Consider the following 19,884-nt stretch of genomic DNA (forward strand, 5'->3'; position numbering starts at 1 on the left):
CATTTGTTATTATCCAAATATGAGTTCCGATGATTAGGGATTTGTAAGTGGTTACTGTCTATAGAGAGATCCCCCTCTCCAAACACTGCATGAGGTTGTAGCAAAGACTGCTGTGTATGAACCAGGAAGCAGGCCCACAGCAGACAATGAGTCGGCCAGCACCTTGACCTTGGTCTTCCCAGCCTCCAGAACTGTGAGAAATTCCTATTGTTCATGGTATTCTGCTCTAGCAACCTGAACAGGCTAAGACAGTACATGTAGCAGTCATCTCCTTCGTAGAACAGTTGAATGAACGGAATACCGGTGTCCAAAAGGAAACTGGACAGCCCATGGCAGTGAACCAAATTCTTGCTCCCTGAGCTCTTTTTCTTTAGTGTGCCCTTGCTGTTTACATATTCTGTCTTTAATATACTTTCAGCTACTTCCTTGGCTATTGACTTCCATATTTCTAAATAATATGCTTATAATGTTATTTCTTGATTTTTTTTCAGCTGGAGATATCTGTTGACTTGAGAGCATGGGAAGGAGTTAGTCTCTTATAACCGTCTCCTCTCTCTAGTTCTCTCTCACATGCACACACACGTTTCTTCCTCCCCCACACCACTGATACAGTTACAGTTCAAATTTTTGGTTAAATCAAGATCCCACGTTGAAATGATTATTGTTCACAGCTGAGGCATATAGCTTGCCACAATTACATTTTCTTTCTTGTTTTTCACCCCCCCCAGTTCCTTCTTTTCCATGCATCTGTCTCTAAGCGCATGTAGACTTCCTGCTAGCACTGTAAATGCCTTCAGCATGGTCAAATGTAGCAGGTAATCTATTCATGACATTTTATTTTCCTTGAAGGCACCCCTTTTAGAATACTCCCTTGTCCCACTCTACCTTGACTGATTTCCTGATTTCTCTCTAGGCCTATGACAGAGTTGTCACCCACATTTCCTTCACCATCATTCCGGGTATTTTCTTCATTTTTTTTTTTTACCTGGATTCCTAGATTTATGCCTTTATTTTGATGGAATACATCAGTCAGTAGTTTTCTGAGAACCAGTGTATGGAACATAAATGTTGTGAGCCCCTGCATGTCTGAAAATGTCTTCATACTACATTCAAAGTTGACTGATGGTTGGATGGTGTGATGGCTAATTTTTATACGTCAACCTGACTGGGCCACAATGTGCCCAGATATTTGGTCAAACATTGTTCTGGGTGTGTCTGTGAGGGTTTTTCCAGATCATATCGACATCGGAGTGGGTACACTGAGGAGAGCAGACTGCCCTCTCAGTGTGCATAGGTTTCATCTAGTCAGTTATAGACCCGACAGAGTAAAATGACTGATTCAGAGGACACCTCCTGCCTGACTGCTGAGCTGGGGCACTGGTCATTTCCAAACTTCAGACTGGGTCTGAGAGATCGGCTCTTCTGGGTCTCTGGCTTGCCAACTACAGATCTTGGGACTTCGTAGCCTCCATAATTGTGTGAGGTAACTTCTGTAATAAACTACTTTATACAGAGAGTATATTTACATACCCATATATGTATGTATATACCTCTTATACAAACACACACCCGGGGTGTGTGCGCATGTATATGTGTGTATCCTATTAGCTCTGTTTCTCTTGAGAACCTGGTTAATACTGATGGGTTATAAAATACTACTTGAAGGCTTTGCTCCATCATATTCTAGGCTTGTAGTATTGCTGCTAAATCTCAAGCCCCCTAATATATATACTGTTTGTTTACTTATTTAATTATAATATGGAAGCTTTATGGATCTCCTCATTTCCTGGGTACTGAAATGTCATGTTAATGTATCTTCCTTTGAGTCTTTCTTTTTTTTTTTTTTTTTCCATTCACTATAATGGTTATTCAAAGTGAATCCTTTTAGCTTGGGACTTCGAGTCCTTAGTTCTACAAATTTTCTTATATTACTTCTTTGATACTTTCTTCCCTTTCTAATTGTTATCTTCTCTTTTTTCTAAACTCATGTTACTTAGATTTTGAAGCACTTGGACTGATCTTTTACCTTCTTGCCTTTTGTCTCCTTTTCTTCTGGTCCTACTTTCTAGGAGATGTCTCATCTTTACCTTCTGATACATCTATTACACTTTTTTTTTGCTTGCCAGTATAGTCAAATTTCTGAGACTTTTCCCTTGCTCTCTGACCTCCACTGACCCTGCTCCAAGTGTCCTTCTTAATGGTCCCTAGTCTTCTCTTCTGGAAATAGTTTTTCTAATCTCTCTGAAGTTATTAGAGTTTCTTCTTTATTTTTTCTACTCCTCATTAGCTCTGGCTCCTCTCAAGTCCTTTCTTACTGTTAAAGTTTCCTTCCTATTGCTGGATGTCCCTGCTTACCCACTGCTGGGCTTCAGGTTTCAGTGGTCACATAGCAAGCTTCCCATGGCACTGCCAATGTTAGTACCTAGACATCTTTTCTTTCTGGCCATTTCGTTTCTCCAAAGACAAATCTTTCAGTCTCTTGCTTGGGTATATAAGTATGGCTGACAACATTATGGGAGCTAAATGGGAGAAGAAGGGATCTGTGCGTGTGTATGTGTGGGTCCTGGCAATTCCATGTTCCCACAATTCAGATAGGCCACGCCAACTTTTCCTCCTCCGTTGCAGTGGGAGAGAAGTCGTGGCTCATCACCCTTCCAATAGTCCTTCTGTTTTCAGTTCTACCATATACCTCCATCTCAGATAACATCTGGGGCCTCAGATTTTGGGCCTTTCTGGGTTCTGTTAAGTGGTTGGATTAAACGTGATGACTTAGACATAGAATTGAGCATTTCCTGGTCATCTAGGTTAGTTACTCATCATCTAACTATTCTTGTTCAATTCTGTTGACATATCTTGTTGCTGGTTTTTCTTCTTCTGGTCCCTTTGTTCTTGTGGGTTTAGGACATTTTTATTCCTTCACTGTCATTTTAATGGGTATTTGGGAGGGAGTGGATATAAATGTTTAAACTGGAGCATAGGACTCTAGTCCAAATGCACTCTTAGAACTTCATCAATCCAACTTTTGGGAAACAATGCAAGTATACTTAAAAGTTTCAACAATATCTCAAACTGGTAACAACTGTATCATCAATACCTAATAGAAAACAAATGGAATGAAACTTAAACTGAGTAGCTAGGATTGAGTAAAATATTCCATGTCTTGACACTCACCAACTTTGTAATGTATGCAGCCTTCCAAGTCCCCAACTGTGATCCAGCCTTGTTTCTTTTCCACTTCTGGGTCGTTGTGTAGTATTCTATTTCTTAACCATGAAAGATAGTAAACTCGTAGTTTGTTCTTCTTTCCTGTTGAAATAATAGAGCTCTAATTTCAAGCCCCTGTGACGGACTTTTCTCTCAGTCCTTCCTCATCTGTTTTATTTTATTCATTTATTTTTATTTTATGTACAATTGGATAAGTGTGTGAAGGTACAATAACCAGTGTCCCCAGCAATATCAAAGTGTTGTCTATGCCAACAGCTCCAAGTGTTTTGGACAAATCACCATTTTATAATTTGTGTTTACCTTCAGGTTATTTCTTATTTGAGCAAGCTGCTTTTACTCTCTCTTCTAAATGCAAAGAGCAGTGTCAAGACCTAATTCTTTAATGGAATAGTTGGTCAGAGTTCCAGAACTTTCTAGATCAAACTACATGAAGGAGTTGTTGATAGCTGGACATTTTAACATGCTTATGCATCACTGTCTTTCCCTCACCTTCTAACCTAACAGCATATGTTAATAAGGAGCCTCTTATTTGCCTTTTACTTTAGAGATGACAGCTGGGATTAGTTTTACTTTATCTGACTAGCAAAAATAAAATAAAATAAAATAAAATAATTATAAGGAGGCAAGAGAAACAATTTTGATGACGGCAACCTGAGCTTGGTGGAGAATGGACACATTTACAATTCTGAGATCACTGCAAGAAATGTTAAACAAAAATAGTAAAGAAAAAGATATGTACTTGGGAAAAACCAAAGTTCCCTTTGGTAAAGTGCTTCTGGAGTTGGAATTCAACAATAAAAGATCATCTTAAAAACACTGAGGAATAGGGGCGCCTGGGTGCCTCAATGGGTTAAAGCCTCTGCCTTTGGCTCAGGTCATGATCCCAGGGTCCTGAGATCGAGCCCCGTATCGGGCTCTCTGCTCAGCGGGGAGCCTGCCTCCCCCTCTGTCTCTGCCTGCCTCTCTGCCTACTTGTGATCTCTGTCAAATAAATAAATAAAATCTTAAAAAAAATGCTGAGGAGTACACAGGAGCAAAATTTAATATCCTCTGTGAGATTATCTGAGTACCAGATAAGAATGTTCCTTAGAGTGGTTCTTCCTTTTCCACAAGGTGGGGGGTGGGGAGAGGTGGCTCTTCTAAGTTATCAGACATTTAGGCTTGGGGGTTATACTTCCTGAGTACTTATTTTCTCTTGATTTCTCTTAGGCATCAAAAGATGCTTTATATTTAATAGATGTGACATATATGAGAAGAAGAAAATTTATTAAAGCATTGCACACTGGATTTGACAGGACAGTGCCCTCATAAATTAAGGGAGTCACTGTGCAGTTACTATTCCTCTTTGTATCCGAAGGCCCAGAACTGATCCTAACAGCTAGGATGGACAGAAAGGCCAGTGCTTCCTCCTTTCTGTGCCAACGCCGATCTGAGGGCAGTTCAAGAATCATTCGCTCCTACTTTCATTCTCTTCTTTCCCCACCTATACTTCATGATAAGAGGAGGTGTTTACTTTTTAAAGAGTGGGAACATGTCACTCACAATGTAATGAAGTCTGACTGAATTTTCTGGCATCGTTTCCCCTTTTGGTAGGTGTGTGGCAGATGCACGTTATAAATTCTGATTTGGTGGCACAGCCATCAAGCAAGCAATTGACAAGGAAAAAAAGACTAAGCTGAATTAAGCTCAAATGATAATACAAGAAGAATGTACTCGCCTAACTCTTTTGGAGGAGAATAAAAAGAGATGAAACTCTAAGCATTCAGTGGAAAGGCAGAAGAAAGAGGGGACGGTAGCCTCAAGTGAAGGCAATTTTTCAAAGCAGAAATATGGCTTATGAGGTAAAATTTATTCAGGGTTGAAGCCAGTAGCCAGTAGCCCTGTGTTTCCCCTCGTGAAGCAGTGGCTCCATAGAGAGCCGTGGTTCTCCAACTTGGCTGCATGTTAGAAACACCTCAGGCACTAGGGGAGCTGGGGATCCCCGGGCCCTACTCCCAGCAATTCTGACCCACACCTGGGTGCATCCTGGGTTCTTCCTATCCATTCAAGCGGTTCTAATGTGCAGAGGTATGGTGGTTTCATACTGGATGAGACGGGAAGGCAGGGGAAAAAAGGGATATTATTTGTTAAGCTCCTGCAAACATCATCAGAAAGCAAAGAACTTTCAATAAATACAGACTCTTTCCGGTTAGGTTGTTAACTTGTCGGTAATAAGGCCTTCACTTCTGTGTCCGTATTTCTTTAAAGTTCTTTTTTTGGGAACCAGAGAGCTGCAGAGTGTAGTGGTTATGATTCACACACCCCAATCTCTTTGCAGACTCAGTCACCCAAAGGGCCCGCTTGCTGAGATGCCAATGGAGTATAAGGTAGAACAGTTCTTGAGAGAAAAGAGACCAGAGAGCTTCTGCTTACAGAATTTTCCACTCCGTGAAGCCTACATTTTGATGTTCTCCACCTGAGACTAGGTACTAGAGCTCAGGCTTCAAAGATCCTTGCTAAGTCCTCGGAGAGGTTAAAGGCCTATAAACACGGAGCCTTTGTGGTACATCTGCCCGATTCAGAGATCTCGAGGTGAGCTCAGAGGTGAGAGGTTTCCCTTCGGAGGTCAGTATCTCCAGAGTCACAAAACGGGTGATCTCACTCCGACTACACTGCTATAATGTATCGTATCACTGTCAGCCAGGGAGGACAGTTTTTCAGAACTGAGGTGATGGCCCTTCCTACCTGTGTAGACCTGGAGGTCTCGGTCATCCCAGCAACATCCCAGTAACATACCTGATATCGTCACCAGGACATTCAGTCCCTCTAACACGTCCATCTGCTGAAATCGCCTCCGGTTGATCAGATTATAGACTTTGCCTTGCCCACTTCGGTCCAAAAGCATCAGGCCATTTTCTGTTCCCACCAGGAGGTTCACACCTGCAAATTGAAGGTGCACCCCAAGACTGACTTTTTATATGCTTCAGCCTTTCTGTATCTAGGGTCCCTGTGAAACCCAAGAAACTGTGTCTTGTTACTATAAACTAATCGGCAAGTAGGTACTACAGTAGGGAGTGAAGAAGTAGGGGCTTGGCTGCAGTAATTAAATCACTGCCCCTCTGGTAACAAGATTAGTCTTCTTTTATAAAGTGGTAGCAGCATTCATTACCTCTGGCCGGGTACCGTCTGCTATATAGAATCCTTCTCCCGAGAAGCCTTGGGCACAACTTCTACACCAGCACAATTAGACTTTATTCCTTTCCTGTAACACCCATGGCTGTCCTGGCTCTCTCTATAAATCCCACCTCGAAACTTGCCCAAGGTTCATCCCCACCCCCGTTCATGCACGGATTTCTAGCCTACCTACCTTCAACATACAGCAGAGTGCCCCATTTCCATACCTCACTGGAAGAAAAGCCTTTCCTCCTCCTCACACCAAAGTTTACATATTTCTCATACACTCAAGCTTCTGCTGTCAGGGAAATGACCAGCCAACGCCAGTGAAGGTGTTAACTGCCTGAGAGTCGCAGGGCTGTAAGGGACCACTCAGGTATCTCAATCTGGTGCAGCCCATCTCCCATGCACTGAGCCCTATTACAAAATTTCTAGCAGGTAAGTGGTTTTGTCTGGATAGCTGCCATCCTAAAAATTGCTGCAAATTAACTCCCACCTGCCCTGCAACATGCTTGCACGCATGCACACGGAGGGTCCACGGTGTCATGGACTATGTTCATGAATAGGTAACGCTCTATCTTCTCTTGCTTTCGTACATCTAGTTTTTGAGTAACATAAATGTCTGTTCCTTTGTCCATAAATTATTGCATATTAAACATGGCCATCTTGCCTCCTGTCTCTTCTCCAGAGGACAGAGCCTTACTCCTTCCATCAGACTAGGCCTGCTATTTTAGATGGATACAGATGGCCACACGCTTCCTTAGTCAGTATATGACATTTGCAATAACACAGGCCAGGACTTGGATAGAATCTCGCCCCACCTAAACTGAGCTTAAAGTCAGCTAAAACCTAGGCATCATTTCCACAGGAATTGCAGGCTAATGTTTGAACTTCAAGGGGAAATTCATCATCTGTTGTCCTTTTCAAGGTTTATCTTGCCACTACTGGCCTTTATAAATTCACTCAAAGATGCTAGCTGTAAACTGGGGGTGATGCTCTTCCTCCCCTTGCAGGATACACGAGGATCACAAAGTCTGAGTGCGGGCACATCACACAGTGCTGGGCACATAGTCGGTGTGTGGTAAGTGGCAGCTCGTTCTCTTACTGACTTTAGCCCACCATGATTATGTGATGAAGTCATTCTGAATCTGATCTTGTTGTCCTGGGAGTGAGGGTATCAGCTCTTGTTACTTGTAAAACTGCTCCTGGATCTCTCCTGAGGCCAAGACAGTCCTGAGTCGGAACTCTGACCCCCGTGATTCAACCACTGCTCTCCGGATGGTAAGCTCCACCAGGTTTTAAGGTTTGAGGGTCGATTTATTAATGAGTGGTAAAAAGCAGCACTTACCCCACAGAGCTGCACAGAGTATCTCCGAGTTGAATCGTTTCTTGTATTTTCTGATTTCAGGTGTGTCGCTATGAGGTCGAATGTTGGTTGGGTTTACGTTTACCACTGAAATCTTTCGTGCTTCATTGAGTTTGGCCTGTTCTTGCCTAAGAAGTTCACTAGTAAACAGAGCTTTGAAAAAAAGAATCAGAGAAGTCAGTGGTATCTTAAAAAACCAGTGGTGATATGGAGAAGGCACGTCAAAACACTATAATTTCTCCTTGTTTAGTGGGCATTATAGAAAAGGCAGGTCAACTCTGCAACTATGCACATTTTATACATTTTTTTTAGTAGAATACAGTGTAAGTCATTCACAGAAGCAGTATTTTATCCATTAGTAAAACAGACTTATGGATATGACTTGGGTAGTTTAAGAAAATAGATATTCATCTCACAAAATTGAACATAGCATTTACTACAGCATACACAGGAAGATTTATTTTTTAAAATCCTGTCTCCTCAACTGACAAACTGGCCTAAGCTTCCCCTGATGATTAATGAGTTGCATAAGTCCAGAAAGCAGGACTCTGCCCTAAAGCAGCCAGACCCAGGCGATAGGAAGCACACACCTAGAACCCAACACAACTCAACACGCACTTATTAAGTGTCTACTGCGTGCACAGCATTGTACCCAGAAATTGCTTTTGAGAAGTATGTGGTAAGTTTGGAGGTCTCTGAGGAACAGCTTTTCCCAGGGCCCCTGGATACCTCTGGGTTCCTACCAGAAGCAAAATAGAAGAGATGGGAAAAAAAAATGGAGAGAAAGAAATTGTTTTAGAAATCCTACGAAAAAAAAAAAAATAATAATAATAAAAAAACAAAACAAAAACCAACTTCCCTTTAAGGCAGGACCTAAGCAGAAAATGGCTTAACTACAAGGCCAATAATTCATTTCTTTATCAGATCTTATCAGAAAGGAAACCTAAGCTGTTTCTAAAACATCCAGGCCTTCTAGCTTACCCGCAGCTGATGATTCTTCGTCCTCTTCCTCTTCATCAGTGGGAGACGTTTGGTACACTCTGGGGTCCACAAAGGGAGTGAAGGAGGCCTTAGTGCTGCTCCCCATGCCGTACTAACCAATATGCAAGAGGATTAAGAAAAGCAGATAAATAAACACTATAGGAATGAACGATGCCAGGAATATTTTACTTGGGCTTTAAAATGATAACCGCTTCTTCCATCTGTTTAGCTGTTCACACTCTAACCCCCGAGTCCAAGTGTGTGCCTCTCTCTCTCCACCTTCTCCTGGTCTCAGCTGGTTACTCACCATGTGCCTTTGCAAGGGCCCCATTAATCGTCAGACTGTAAGAGCTGCAGTGAGCAAATTACATTTGGGGCCATATGGTAAAGATGACCCCGGTGACAGAGCTCATCTCTCCTCTGAAGTAAAAACAACCTCATTTTGACCACAGGATCTGAAGGAAAGCGGACCCCACCGGCAACCAACTAAGGAAGCATGTCCACGCGACAACATTTTGTCCTGAACATACAGTCCAGCTCCTCTCGGAACTTTCGCGTATGTTCTCTCCTTTGATCTTTCGAAGAAGTCGGTGAATGAGGTGGGGCAGGTACTAATACTCCCACTCAGAACTGGAGCAGCAGTAGAATCTGAACCAGATCCAATCCCTTGGGGCTCTTTCTGGTCCCGAGAGAGGTGTTCAGGCAGAGAATACCTGTGGAGATGCCACACCCTGCAACGCACCTCTGTGCTCTTTCCCTTGGGGCAGACAAAGCTCGTCTGCTCAACAGCTTTAGAATCCAAAGGGTGTATCATAAAAAGTGTGTGGACAGTACCAAAAACACCACTGTGCGAGCTTCGTCATTAGCTTCAGGGCGTCTATGTGACTCAAGGGACTATTTGCACAGCAATGACCAAGCACCACGCACTCCTCCACTGCTCAAGCCTGGAGAACCACCCCTACGAGCACTGCCTAGCCAACTGGATTTATTCACGCTGCTTCCAGGGACTGTTTCTATATGGGAAAGATAGTTTCTCAGTTCTCCCTTTTTCATGCAATTTGGAGTTCAGGAAGAGGAATGCTCACAGAACCTATCTATTGATTTTTTATCTTTCATTTAACAAATAATTTCAACCTCATTTTAGGTCCAGCTTAGTCTGACTCAATTGATGTAAACATGAACCTCAACTTGGCCTTGGGATCTCTACAGGCTGAAGTTTCTACCACTGGCCTGGGGATAGGAAATCCCAGTTCTACAGAGATCTGTCACAAACCAGTTGTGTGCCTTGGGCAAGTCATTGAACCTCTCTGAGCCTCAATATTCTCATCTGTAAAAATAGGTTTGGGGCCAGATGATATCTGAAAACAGTTACTGCTGTGCTTTTCCCCTATTAAAGGGGATTTTCCCCTTTATTTTCCCCCATTAAAGTATTTGTAGATTTTCTGTGATTTTCCCCTATTAAAGTATTTGTAGAAGTAGTTATGTATTAGAAACCAACTGAACACATTTCAGGGAGCTTAGCGAGGCCTCATTCCTGAAGCCGGCTCCCCACCTCCCATCCTTCCCCTCCTCCGACCCAGTGAGAACAGAGCTGTTGAGGCTGTTGCCCAGCACCTACTTCAGTCCCAGATTCCATCTCCTGGGAATGGGTGGAGACGCGCCCCAGGCCCTCCGTTGGTGTCCCGGCTGGGGAGTGGCTCTGCTGCACTAGGTCTGGGAGATTGATGTGGCCAGCGAAGCCATTGCTGTCACTGTGGCCAGATCGCTTCTTCTCTCCAGACGTCTGAGGGGGCACAACACATGGGGAGCATTAGACGGGATTAGAGAAGGAAGGCAAAGGCCACAGAGCAATGTCACCCTCCACACAACACAGGCACAATGGTCTTCAAATGGATCCTTGGGGGTCTGTAGGAAGATAACATTCACATTTCTGTTTTACTAAGAAAATAAAGAAGTTAAACTTCGCTACTATTTAGTATATGGACTGACCATGGGGCCTTTTGCTTCTGTGTGAGGGGCCTTCAGGGCCACACAGGAAGTGGGGTTTCCCTGGGAAAGACAGGAATGCTGGACGCAGGTGGAGGGGCACAGCACCCGAGGTCCACATCCACACTATCTCTTTCTGCCATATTTATGTGTGTGCCTGTGAGCACACCAGTTACCTGGGCTTGCAGATTATATTACCAGGTCACAAGACACAAATCCACAAGACACACACGTGACCTAAAATATTGCTGAAATGAGAAGGTTGGGCGAGATAATGCTAAGAATCCACTCATGTACCATGTACCCCAAGAAAATGCAGAGATGATATCAACCAGATCCACAGGGCTCTTTATCAGTAATGAGGTCAAAACAATGATGAATAAATCAGATCTAACAGGAGTTACCAAAAAATGTACTGGAATAATCTACAGATTATATGAAACTATGGGCTTATGTCCAGTATTAATTTTGAATTTCTCATAAGCGATTATAGTGCTGTGTAGTAAAAAATGGAGGAGAAAGGGGAACCTTCTTACACTGTTGGTGGGAATGCAAGTTGGTGCAGCCTCTTTGGAGAACAGTGTGGAGATTCCTCAAGAAATTAAAAATAAAACTTCCCTATGACCCTGCAATTGCACTCCTGGGTATTTACTCCAAAGATACAGATGTCGTGAAAAGAAGGGCCATCTGTACCCCAATGTTTATAGCAGCAATGGCCACAGTCGCCAAACTATGGAAAGAACCAAGATGCCCTTCAACGGATGAATGGATAAGGAAGATGTGGTCCATATAAACTATGGAGTATTATGCCTCCAACAGAAAGGACGAATACGCAACTTTTATAGCAACATGGACGGGACTGGAAGAGATTATGCTGAGTGAAATCAGTCAAGCAGAGAGAGTCAATTATCATACGGTTTCACTTATTTGTGGAGCATAACAAATAGCATGGAGGACATGGGGAGTTAGAGAGGAGAAGGGAGTTGGGGGAAATTGGAAGGGGAGGTGAACCACGAGAGACTATGGACTCTGAAAAACAATCTGAGGGTTTTGAAGGGTGGGGGATGGGAGGTTGGGGTATCAGGTGGTGGGTATTATAGAGGGCACGTATTGCATGGAGCACTGGGTGTGATGCAAAAATAATGAATACTGTTATGCTGAAAATAAATAAAAAGTAAATTAAAAAAAATGGAAGTCATCATGACTAGCAAAGCATTTGAAATATTGTTTATAGCATTCCTTTTTAATGTCCTTTAAGGTGTTTTTAAAAAACATAGAATATGCGTAGTAGAACACACGCATGATTTAGAAATAAATACAGTGTAATTATGGGGCCCCTGGTGGCTCAGTCGGTCTTGATTTCGGTTCAGGATTGTGAGATCGAGCCCCACATAGTGCTTAAGATTCTCTCTCTCTCTCCCTTTGCTTCTTCCCCCATTCCCCCAATTCCTATGTGTGGGTTCTCTCCCTCTTAAAAAAAAAAAACAAACAAAAAAACAAACAAAAAAACATTGTAATTATTTGGCATGCTCTAAAATTTTTACTGTTAGCATAACTGTTAGCAAGTTTGGAAATCTTTGCTCTGGAGAGTAAAGCCTCCTCCCAAAAATCCCAGGGAAGAAATACAGGATTAAAAGACAACTCTGCTTCCTAAAAGCCAGTGCCCACACTGTAGGCCTGGCTAGTACTGTGCTTCCTGACTTAACATTTAGGTGACCAGCTCACTGAGGTTTCTTAGAGCAGACGTGACTACGTAAGGAGTCCCTTCTTTGCCTTTGCTTTCGTTCATTAATTCACCTAACATTTCTGAGTGCCTACTGAGTGTAACGTGTTTTGCTGAACATGGCGTTAAGAGCTAGGATCGGAGCAGGCAGAAGCACTCCCCTGATGGCTGGCATGGGCTCACTGGCCTGACTTCCCCCTTCCAGATCCTGTCCTGGTCTTGCAAGGACCACTCGGTACCTGCTTCTGGCTAAAAGTGAAAGGAGGCACTTTTTTTGAGGCAGTTGGGGCAGGGGGTAGATGATGAAACAGATTCCCAAGTTCCTGAAAGGATGCATGTAATGGGTATTGCCAGGGAGTTTGAGAAATAACTGGAAAACAGAGGCACGCTCTGTTTCTTGGCAGCACACTCCTGGCCAGTAGGCTGCCCCAGCGAGGGGTAGTTTCTGGATTCCTTCTGCCCCGGGGCTTATCCAGGTACTAGTGCCGGTTCTCAGCACTGAAAGCTTTTTCTTCTAAATGACATTTATGGGGTTTAGTCCTGATTCATCTCAATGTCTCCAATTTTATGTATACTGGGCAACTTTTCCTTCCTTCTAACTTCTGTTCAAATACTGAGAAGATTTTTTTTTTCCTTTAACCATTTTCCCCCAATCTCTCAGTAGCATAAATCACACATGGTATCTCTTTAGAGTTTCACAGGTTCTCAATTCCAGCCCCAGCATTCTGCCTCAAGCCAAAAAGGGATACAGACACATTGCTTAGCAAAGAAGATCCTGAAGAGGCTAACGCGGGGAAAAGGCCCAGACAGTGAGAAGCCTGAAGGAATCCGGGGAGAGCCCTGAATCTTCCCCACGCCAATCCTTTTGTCCATTCATCCAGCAGCTCAGAGTTAAATACCTTCTGTGTGCCAGGCACTCTGCTGGGAATGCACAGATAAATGAACAGCCCTGCCTCCCAGGACCTCCCTGCAGAGCCCAGCAATTTCTATAGTCTTTCCAGCCTCACCATTCCCATGGGGGTGGGCACTAAGATGTTCCGACCAACGACATGTATCTGGGACGGTGCCAAATGCTTTAGGTACAGTATTCCACACAGTCCGTAAGATAACTCCACAGGTTAGCTTTCATTATCCTCATTTCACAGCTGGAAAAACTGCAGTGCAAAAATTCAGCTGACCTGCTCCAAGTGGCACGGGTTCTAAGGGCTGCAGTTGGGGGGGGCCTGGTGGCAGAGCCCAGATGTTTTGGGCTGTTGTCACACGACGTGGCTCTGCTCTCGGCCGTAGCTGATCAGACCTGGAGTGGACACCTGAACCACGCAGAATCAAATTCCCTTTTGCATCTAATGCTGGGGCCGAGAGACACTGGTCGGTTTCTGCTGGATGGCTGAACTGGGTGGGATGTGGTCCCTTTCTTGTGATTGGTGGGGGAGGGAGAAAAGTGAGAGCTCGTGCATGTAGATGGAGACAAAGCAGGTCTGTGGAGTAGGAAGGACAAAGGAGCAATTGGAGGAAAGAGAAGTGAGGCCAAGGAGAGACAGGCATCGAGGAAAGCAGAGATGAGGGTAAGGAGAGACAGGAAGTGAGAGAGCCAGAGATGGGCATGTGAAAGCTCCTGGACTCCTGATGCTTTTTAGTTTTTGGTTCTAACCCTGCACAGACTCCCAACTTACTCTTTGCCTTTAGATTCCTTGTATGAAACACCCCTGAGTTTTTATGCCCCTATCTCTGATACACACCCCACATTTTCTCCCCCTCCTTAAGTTGTTTTAAATGGATTATTTTTCTGATTACTTCCTACTACCACCTGGTCAGTAAGAAAGATGCTACAGACAGAGGCCCATGCAGTCCCAGAGAGGTCTCAAGGAGAAAGGGAAGGCTGAGGCAGACCCATAGGAATTTGCTGGGTAAGAAGTGGGCAGTGGAGGCAGTGAGGAAGGCAAAACAGTTCTTCTGGCAGATGCGTCCCTATGGACAAAGCGGGAGACGACAGCTGGTGTTGGTGGGTTCTAGAAATTGAGTAGGGAAAGGTCCTATAGGGTCATAGGATAGGGAGAGAAAACCAGAGGGCCTGGATATGCACTAAATTTGTGCTCCTTGGCGAGACAGTGGGTCATAGAGCCAGTATCCACCAGAACCATCTTGTCCACTCAAGTGAGAATGCTGACATAAGTGAGTTCTTCTTGATGTCCATCTTGGGGAACTGAATGAGAGCACCCTATAAGCTAAGTTCTATGGTGAGTTTTTCTTTTCTCATTGTTTTGTCAGGGCCATACTTTTATTTGCATTCAACTTTTTAACACTTGTTCCTTTCATGGATTCCAACTCAAGGTTTGTTATTTTGAAAATCCACTTTTGGCAAAAATTCTAGAAACTGAGAGACAAAAGATTTTGGGTCCTCCATAGATCAAATTCATATAAGACACTGGGAAGTGCTGTTTTCAAAGTGACTGGCTGTGGCCCTAAGATACTGGAGTGCTTTAAATAACATGGAGCCTTCTGGATATGTCTGGTAACTGAACTGAAAATGTGCCTCTTGATAGTCTCCCAGGTACCGACTCTGTCATAAAGACTCAAGCCAACTGTAAACCGCGTTAGAAATCAGAGTTCTTTTATTTAGAGTCAGAGAGTAACTCACCCTGGAACATTTTCCCTCAGGTTTTCCAAGTAGCAAGAGAGAGTGATAGCAGCATTTCACACCTGCATTGGGGTTCTCCACTCACCGCGCTGGGAGATTTACAAGCCAGTGCCATGTCATGTCAACTGTGGCAGCCAAGTCCCTTTCTTAGTCCAGGCTTACAGGATAGGACTCTTTAAAGCCTACTTCAAAGATTCGGCAAGGCCATATAATGAGATTCTAGCAAGCTGCTTTGTGAACTACTCTTCCAGTTACAGCCCAACTGCCAATTATTATTTCAAAGGCCTTATTCATCTCAAAACTACAGTTCCTTTCTTTCTTGGGAGAGCAAAGCCTGCTCTGATGGTTTCCCAAACTCTCCTGGCTAAAGAATGACAGATGATATACATTGTTTCAGAGGCAAGAGTGGGGAGCTATAACCAGTAACAGAAGAACTCCATTCTGTGGTGACAGGGAGATAAAATAATATTGAGTTGATCCCTGAACAACACAGGGACTGGGGCATTGATCCCCCCATCCCCTGGGGCAGCTGAAAATCCGAATCAAACTTTTGACTTCCCCCAAGCTTCACTATTATGGTAGCCCACTCTTGACCGGAGGCCTATTCAATAACATAAACAGTTGATTAACACATATTCTGGATATGTATTATACACTGTATTTTTATAATAAAGTCAGCTGGAAAAAAGAAAATGTTATTAAGAAAATCATAAGGACAAGAAAATACAGTTACAGAATGAGACTGTATTGAAATAAAAAATCCATGTGTAAGTGGATCCACACAGTTCTTATCACTCGTGTTGTTCGGGAGTCCACTGTGTTTACGTTAACTGAATGCTTACACGTGTTAACTCACTGAATCCTCCCGGTCATCTTATGAGTCATCTCCTATTGTTTATGAAATTTTATAGATGATAACACAGACACAGGGAGACATCAAGTCATTTTTGCCCAATGTTATCAGCCATTACTTTCCTCCCAGGCAAGGACTTGGGGTCAAACTTGCATGATGACAGTGAAGCGAGAGAGAAAAGAAGACAAATTCTGATTTGTCAAGGCCCTTCCCATTGGCACAGGTGCCGTGAGGACGGGCTGCCTGTGGGAGGACAATTTCCCCCCACCCCCAATGAAATGATGTGCCTCAAGTTTAAAAAAACACAATCCTACATAGTGCCAAGGTACATTTCCAAGTAGATTGTATATTTCTTTGTTCTTTCATCAAAATAGCTTAATAGCCTTTTTAATGTTGACTTAATTAGATAAGATGAAATCACCGTTTCTTGGAACTTGTAGGCATTTTCTACATAAAATCCACAAGGATAAAGCCAGGAGGGGAGGAGGCATAACAAGGCCTCGGATACTGCTGAGCGAGATCATTCATTTCTGTTTTCCTGCTGTAGGAAACATCTGGGTTTGCCAGTTTTCTATCCTCAGGCTCAAATTCCGTATTCCGATTTGCATAGCTCCTACTGAAGAATCTGGACTAATGTAATTAAATCACACTGCAGAAGATTTAGAAGTATACAGGAAAGGAGGCGGTGGACAATTAAAATCACTCAGCCATTGAGAAGCGCCGGTGCCCCTGCCCAGCCCCATCCACAAGGCTTACACTACATGTCGTAAGCATTCTCCGCGAAAGCTCTAATATCGAAACCACTCAAGAAATGCACTTCCTCTGCACAGCTTTTATATCAACTTACCTCTCTTATCATCAGGGTTCCTTCTCTTGAAATACTGCTGCTGAAAGTGTCCGCGTGAGAGGTCTCCAGCCCGTGAGTGCCGACCATTCCCACATTGTACTGCTCCGTGTTCCCCGGGGCTCCTGTGGGTCTGAGATGGGAAGGAGCGATATTAACACCAATGTATGTTTAGGGAATGCCGGTTTCTGGGTGTCCTGAACAGGCGGTCCACTTCTGCAGCATCCCCTCCCCGCCTGCTCTCTGTGCAGCAGCCCTAGCGAACAAGCTTCCGACTCTCCAAGGACGAAACTGCCTGAAACTGCCCACCAGGCTCCGCAGGGTTTCCAAGCCCTCCCTACTCCTTCTTCCACCAGCAGGCTACCTTGACCTGCACTTTGCACATGCTGTTCCCTCTGCCTGGAAAACTGTCTCCCCACCCTGGCTCTTGGCTTGTTGCCTTTCTCATACTGATACTGAAGTATCCACACTTCATCTTAAATGATAACTTCTCCTGAGAAGGCTTGTCTCAGCATCGAGATCTTACCCCATCAACCCCTCTTCTTTCTCTTCATCCTCTGTCCTGTTCCTATTCGTTCTCACCACAGTTTGTGACTCTGTATCTTTTTGGGTCTCTTGTGACTTTTGCCTTCTGTTTCATTAGAACATAACCCCTGTGAGGGCAGTCTTGTCTGCTGATTGCTATATACCTAGCATCGAGCTGGGCACAGAGCGGGAAGGAGTGCAATTGTTTGATAAATGGGTTTTCTACTCTTTATGGAGAAGAAATATCAATGAAGGGAATTTTGGCTTACCAGGACATCCATCAGCTAGGCTGTTTACCAATATGCAATACTTTTTAAAACCTCTCTAATGACTCCACACTGTGGTGTATGTTTCCAGCTTGTTCTTGCATTTAAGATGTAATGGAGAAGGTAACAGGACCTTGACATACGCTCTGAGAGCAGAGACTAATGTTTTCCATGTGTCCTGGCGCACAGAATATATCTATCATTAAGGAAAACTGAGAACCAGGTAGGTGACGTAGTTCGTCCACAGGATTTCAGTTTCCAATGTGGGCCTCACTGATATCCTGTATTTATTTTATTTTTATTTTTTTAAACAAGTTATTTATTTATTTGAGAGAGAGAGAGAGGAGAGTGCACGCATGAGCAGCGGGAGGAGCAGACGGACAAGTGGACTCCTGGCTGAGCAGGAAGCCTGATGCAGGGCTCAATCCCAGGATACTGGGATCATGACCTGAGCTGAAGGCAGACGCTTAACTGACTGAGCCACCCAGGCCCGCAGCTGCCTCTCTTTTAGTGAGGGTTTATTAAAATAAAAAAGGCATCAAGGCTTGTTTTCTCATTAGGTATTTTAATTATATGTTTCACCATTTTGTTCTCTTAATTGTTTCTTAAGTATTTAAAAAAAAAAACCCCACATTTCTGATCTCCTAGATCCTATCAAAATCCAAACATCTGATGAAATATTCAACTCAAGAAAGAAGAAACACACCAGATTTCTGACATCTCTGGGACAGAGAAGACATATGTTAAAGATCCAAACAAAGAAGTGAGAAGATGAGTCCACACCAAATAAATAAATAAATAAATAAAATAAAAAAAGAAAAGAAAAAGAAAAAGAAAAAAAGAAGAAGAAATGCATAGCAAGACACTCACGCCGAAACTACTAACAGGAGCAGTGGATTGAATGAATCTAAATTTCCTTTAGAACCGATGTGTTTGGGAAGAAATTCCAAAGAAGCAATTTCAATACTGTATTCCCAGAAAGGAGACATTACTAGTGTCCCAGAGACATGGTAAAAGGAATCACTGCAGTGAATGCCTGACATATCGCTAGACTGGTCAGTCAGAATAGTTGTCAAAACTGTGATGTTGCTCATTTATTTGAAATTTCCTTTTACCTTGTATGTATGTTTTTTAAGCTGCCTTCAATGTTTGTTTATCACACCACACAAGATTGTGTGATACAAATAATTCAATAAATGAAGCATTTATAAAGAGCCAATGCCTTCTAGGAAGGGGGTCACTTCCCTTCTTCACTGAGACATTCTTTGCCTCTGTCAGAAGCTACATGGATGGTGGCAGCCACCACCGGGCTGACAGTGTGCAACTGAGTTCCTTTTCACCATCAGAGAGTTTCATGGGAGTCCAAAGGTCAAAGATATTTTGGCCCACTTATATATATATTTTTACCCTGATGATGTTTGATTCTACCCATTTTAATCAGAAATATGACAATATGAGTGAAATTTTCATAAAAAAGATATTTTCTAGAACTAACTCCGTTAGGACAATTCCTGGATCAATTTTCAATATGCTTCAGTTAAATTCTTTGCCAATTTATTTGTTTTCATTATTATGAAAGTAAAATTATCATCATAGGATCCAATTCTTTTCTATGTAGATTCTATAACAAAGATTTAGTAAGCCAATCAAAATTGTTATCCATAACATCTCTCAAAGGATTCTGCGGTCAGTACTTCTATCAAGTACAGTTTGTCTGGATTGGTTATAAAGGTGTCAATTTTATTAAGAGGATTTGATTCACCTGTCAATTTTTAGTCAATAGCAAGTTTTACAAAGGGCATAGTGTGAGCCACCGACAGTTTGACCTCTTCTTGCTCCATATTTTTACTGAGATTATTTTTTTCCCAGGTCCATTTTTTTTTTAAGATTTTATTTATTTATCTGACAGAGAGAGACCACAAGTAGGCAGAGGCACAGGCAGAGAGAGGAGGAAGCAGGATCCCCGCTGAGCAGAGAGCCCGATGTGGGACTCGATCCCAGGACCCTGAGATCATGACCTGAGCCGAAGGCAGCGGCTTAACCCACTTTTATGACGAAGAATTGTTCCATTTATGATAAATTTTTATGGTGAACAGTTTGTGCTGTTTTGAGTTTTTAAAAGTATCATTTCTACTAGTAATAGTCCTTATTGATTGAATAAAATACAATAATCTGTATTTCTTCCTTGGTCAATTGTCTAGAATGGTGAGCAATTTCTCTTAGATAGTTTAAGGTTTTTCTGGTGTGTACAATTGGTCTATTTTATTATGAACCTTTTATACATATTTGCTCACTCTGTGTACCTTGTATTAATTGACAACATC

The 19,884-nt window shown here is 43.0% G+C and overlaps 1 protein-coding gene across 5 annotated transcripts in view; it reads right to left on the reverse strand.

Annotated features, from left to right (window-relative positions):
• The window catches only part of TNIK (TRAF2 and NCK interacting kinase), a 388,557-nt gene that overhangs the window by 12,902 nt on the left and 355,771 nt on the right, over positions 1-19,884 (reverse strand). For all 5 annotated transcript variants that reach the window (XM_044251788.1, XM_044251786.1, XM_044251789.1 and 2 more), the window contains 6 exons: positions 16,773-16,902; positions 10,344-10,508; positions 8,726-8,837; positions 7,727-7,897; positions 6,001-6,144; positions 3,172-3,306 (listed from right to left, as the gene is read on the reverse strand). In XM_044251788.1, the coding sequence (XP_044107723.1) occupies positions 3,172-3,306; positions 6,001-6,144; positions 7,727-7,897; positions 8,726-8,837; positions 10,344-10,508; positions 16,773-16,902 (857 nt within the window). The remainder of the gene's footprint in view (positions 1-3,171; positions 3,307-6,000; positions 6,145-7,726; positions 7,898-8,725; positions 8,838-10,343; positions 10,509-16,772; positions 16,903-19,884) is intronic.

This window comes from Neovison vison, chromosome 6 (assembly GCF_020171115.1).
Source record: "Neovison vison isolate M4711 chromosome 6, ASM_NN_V1, whole genome shotgun sequence".
Taxonomy (NCBI): domain Eukaryota; kingdom Metazoa; phylum Chordata; class Mammalia; order Carnivora; family Mustelidae; genus Neogale; species Neogale vison.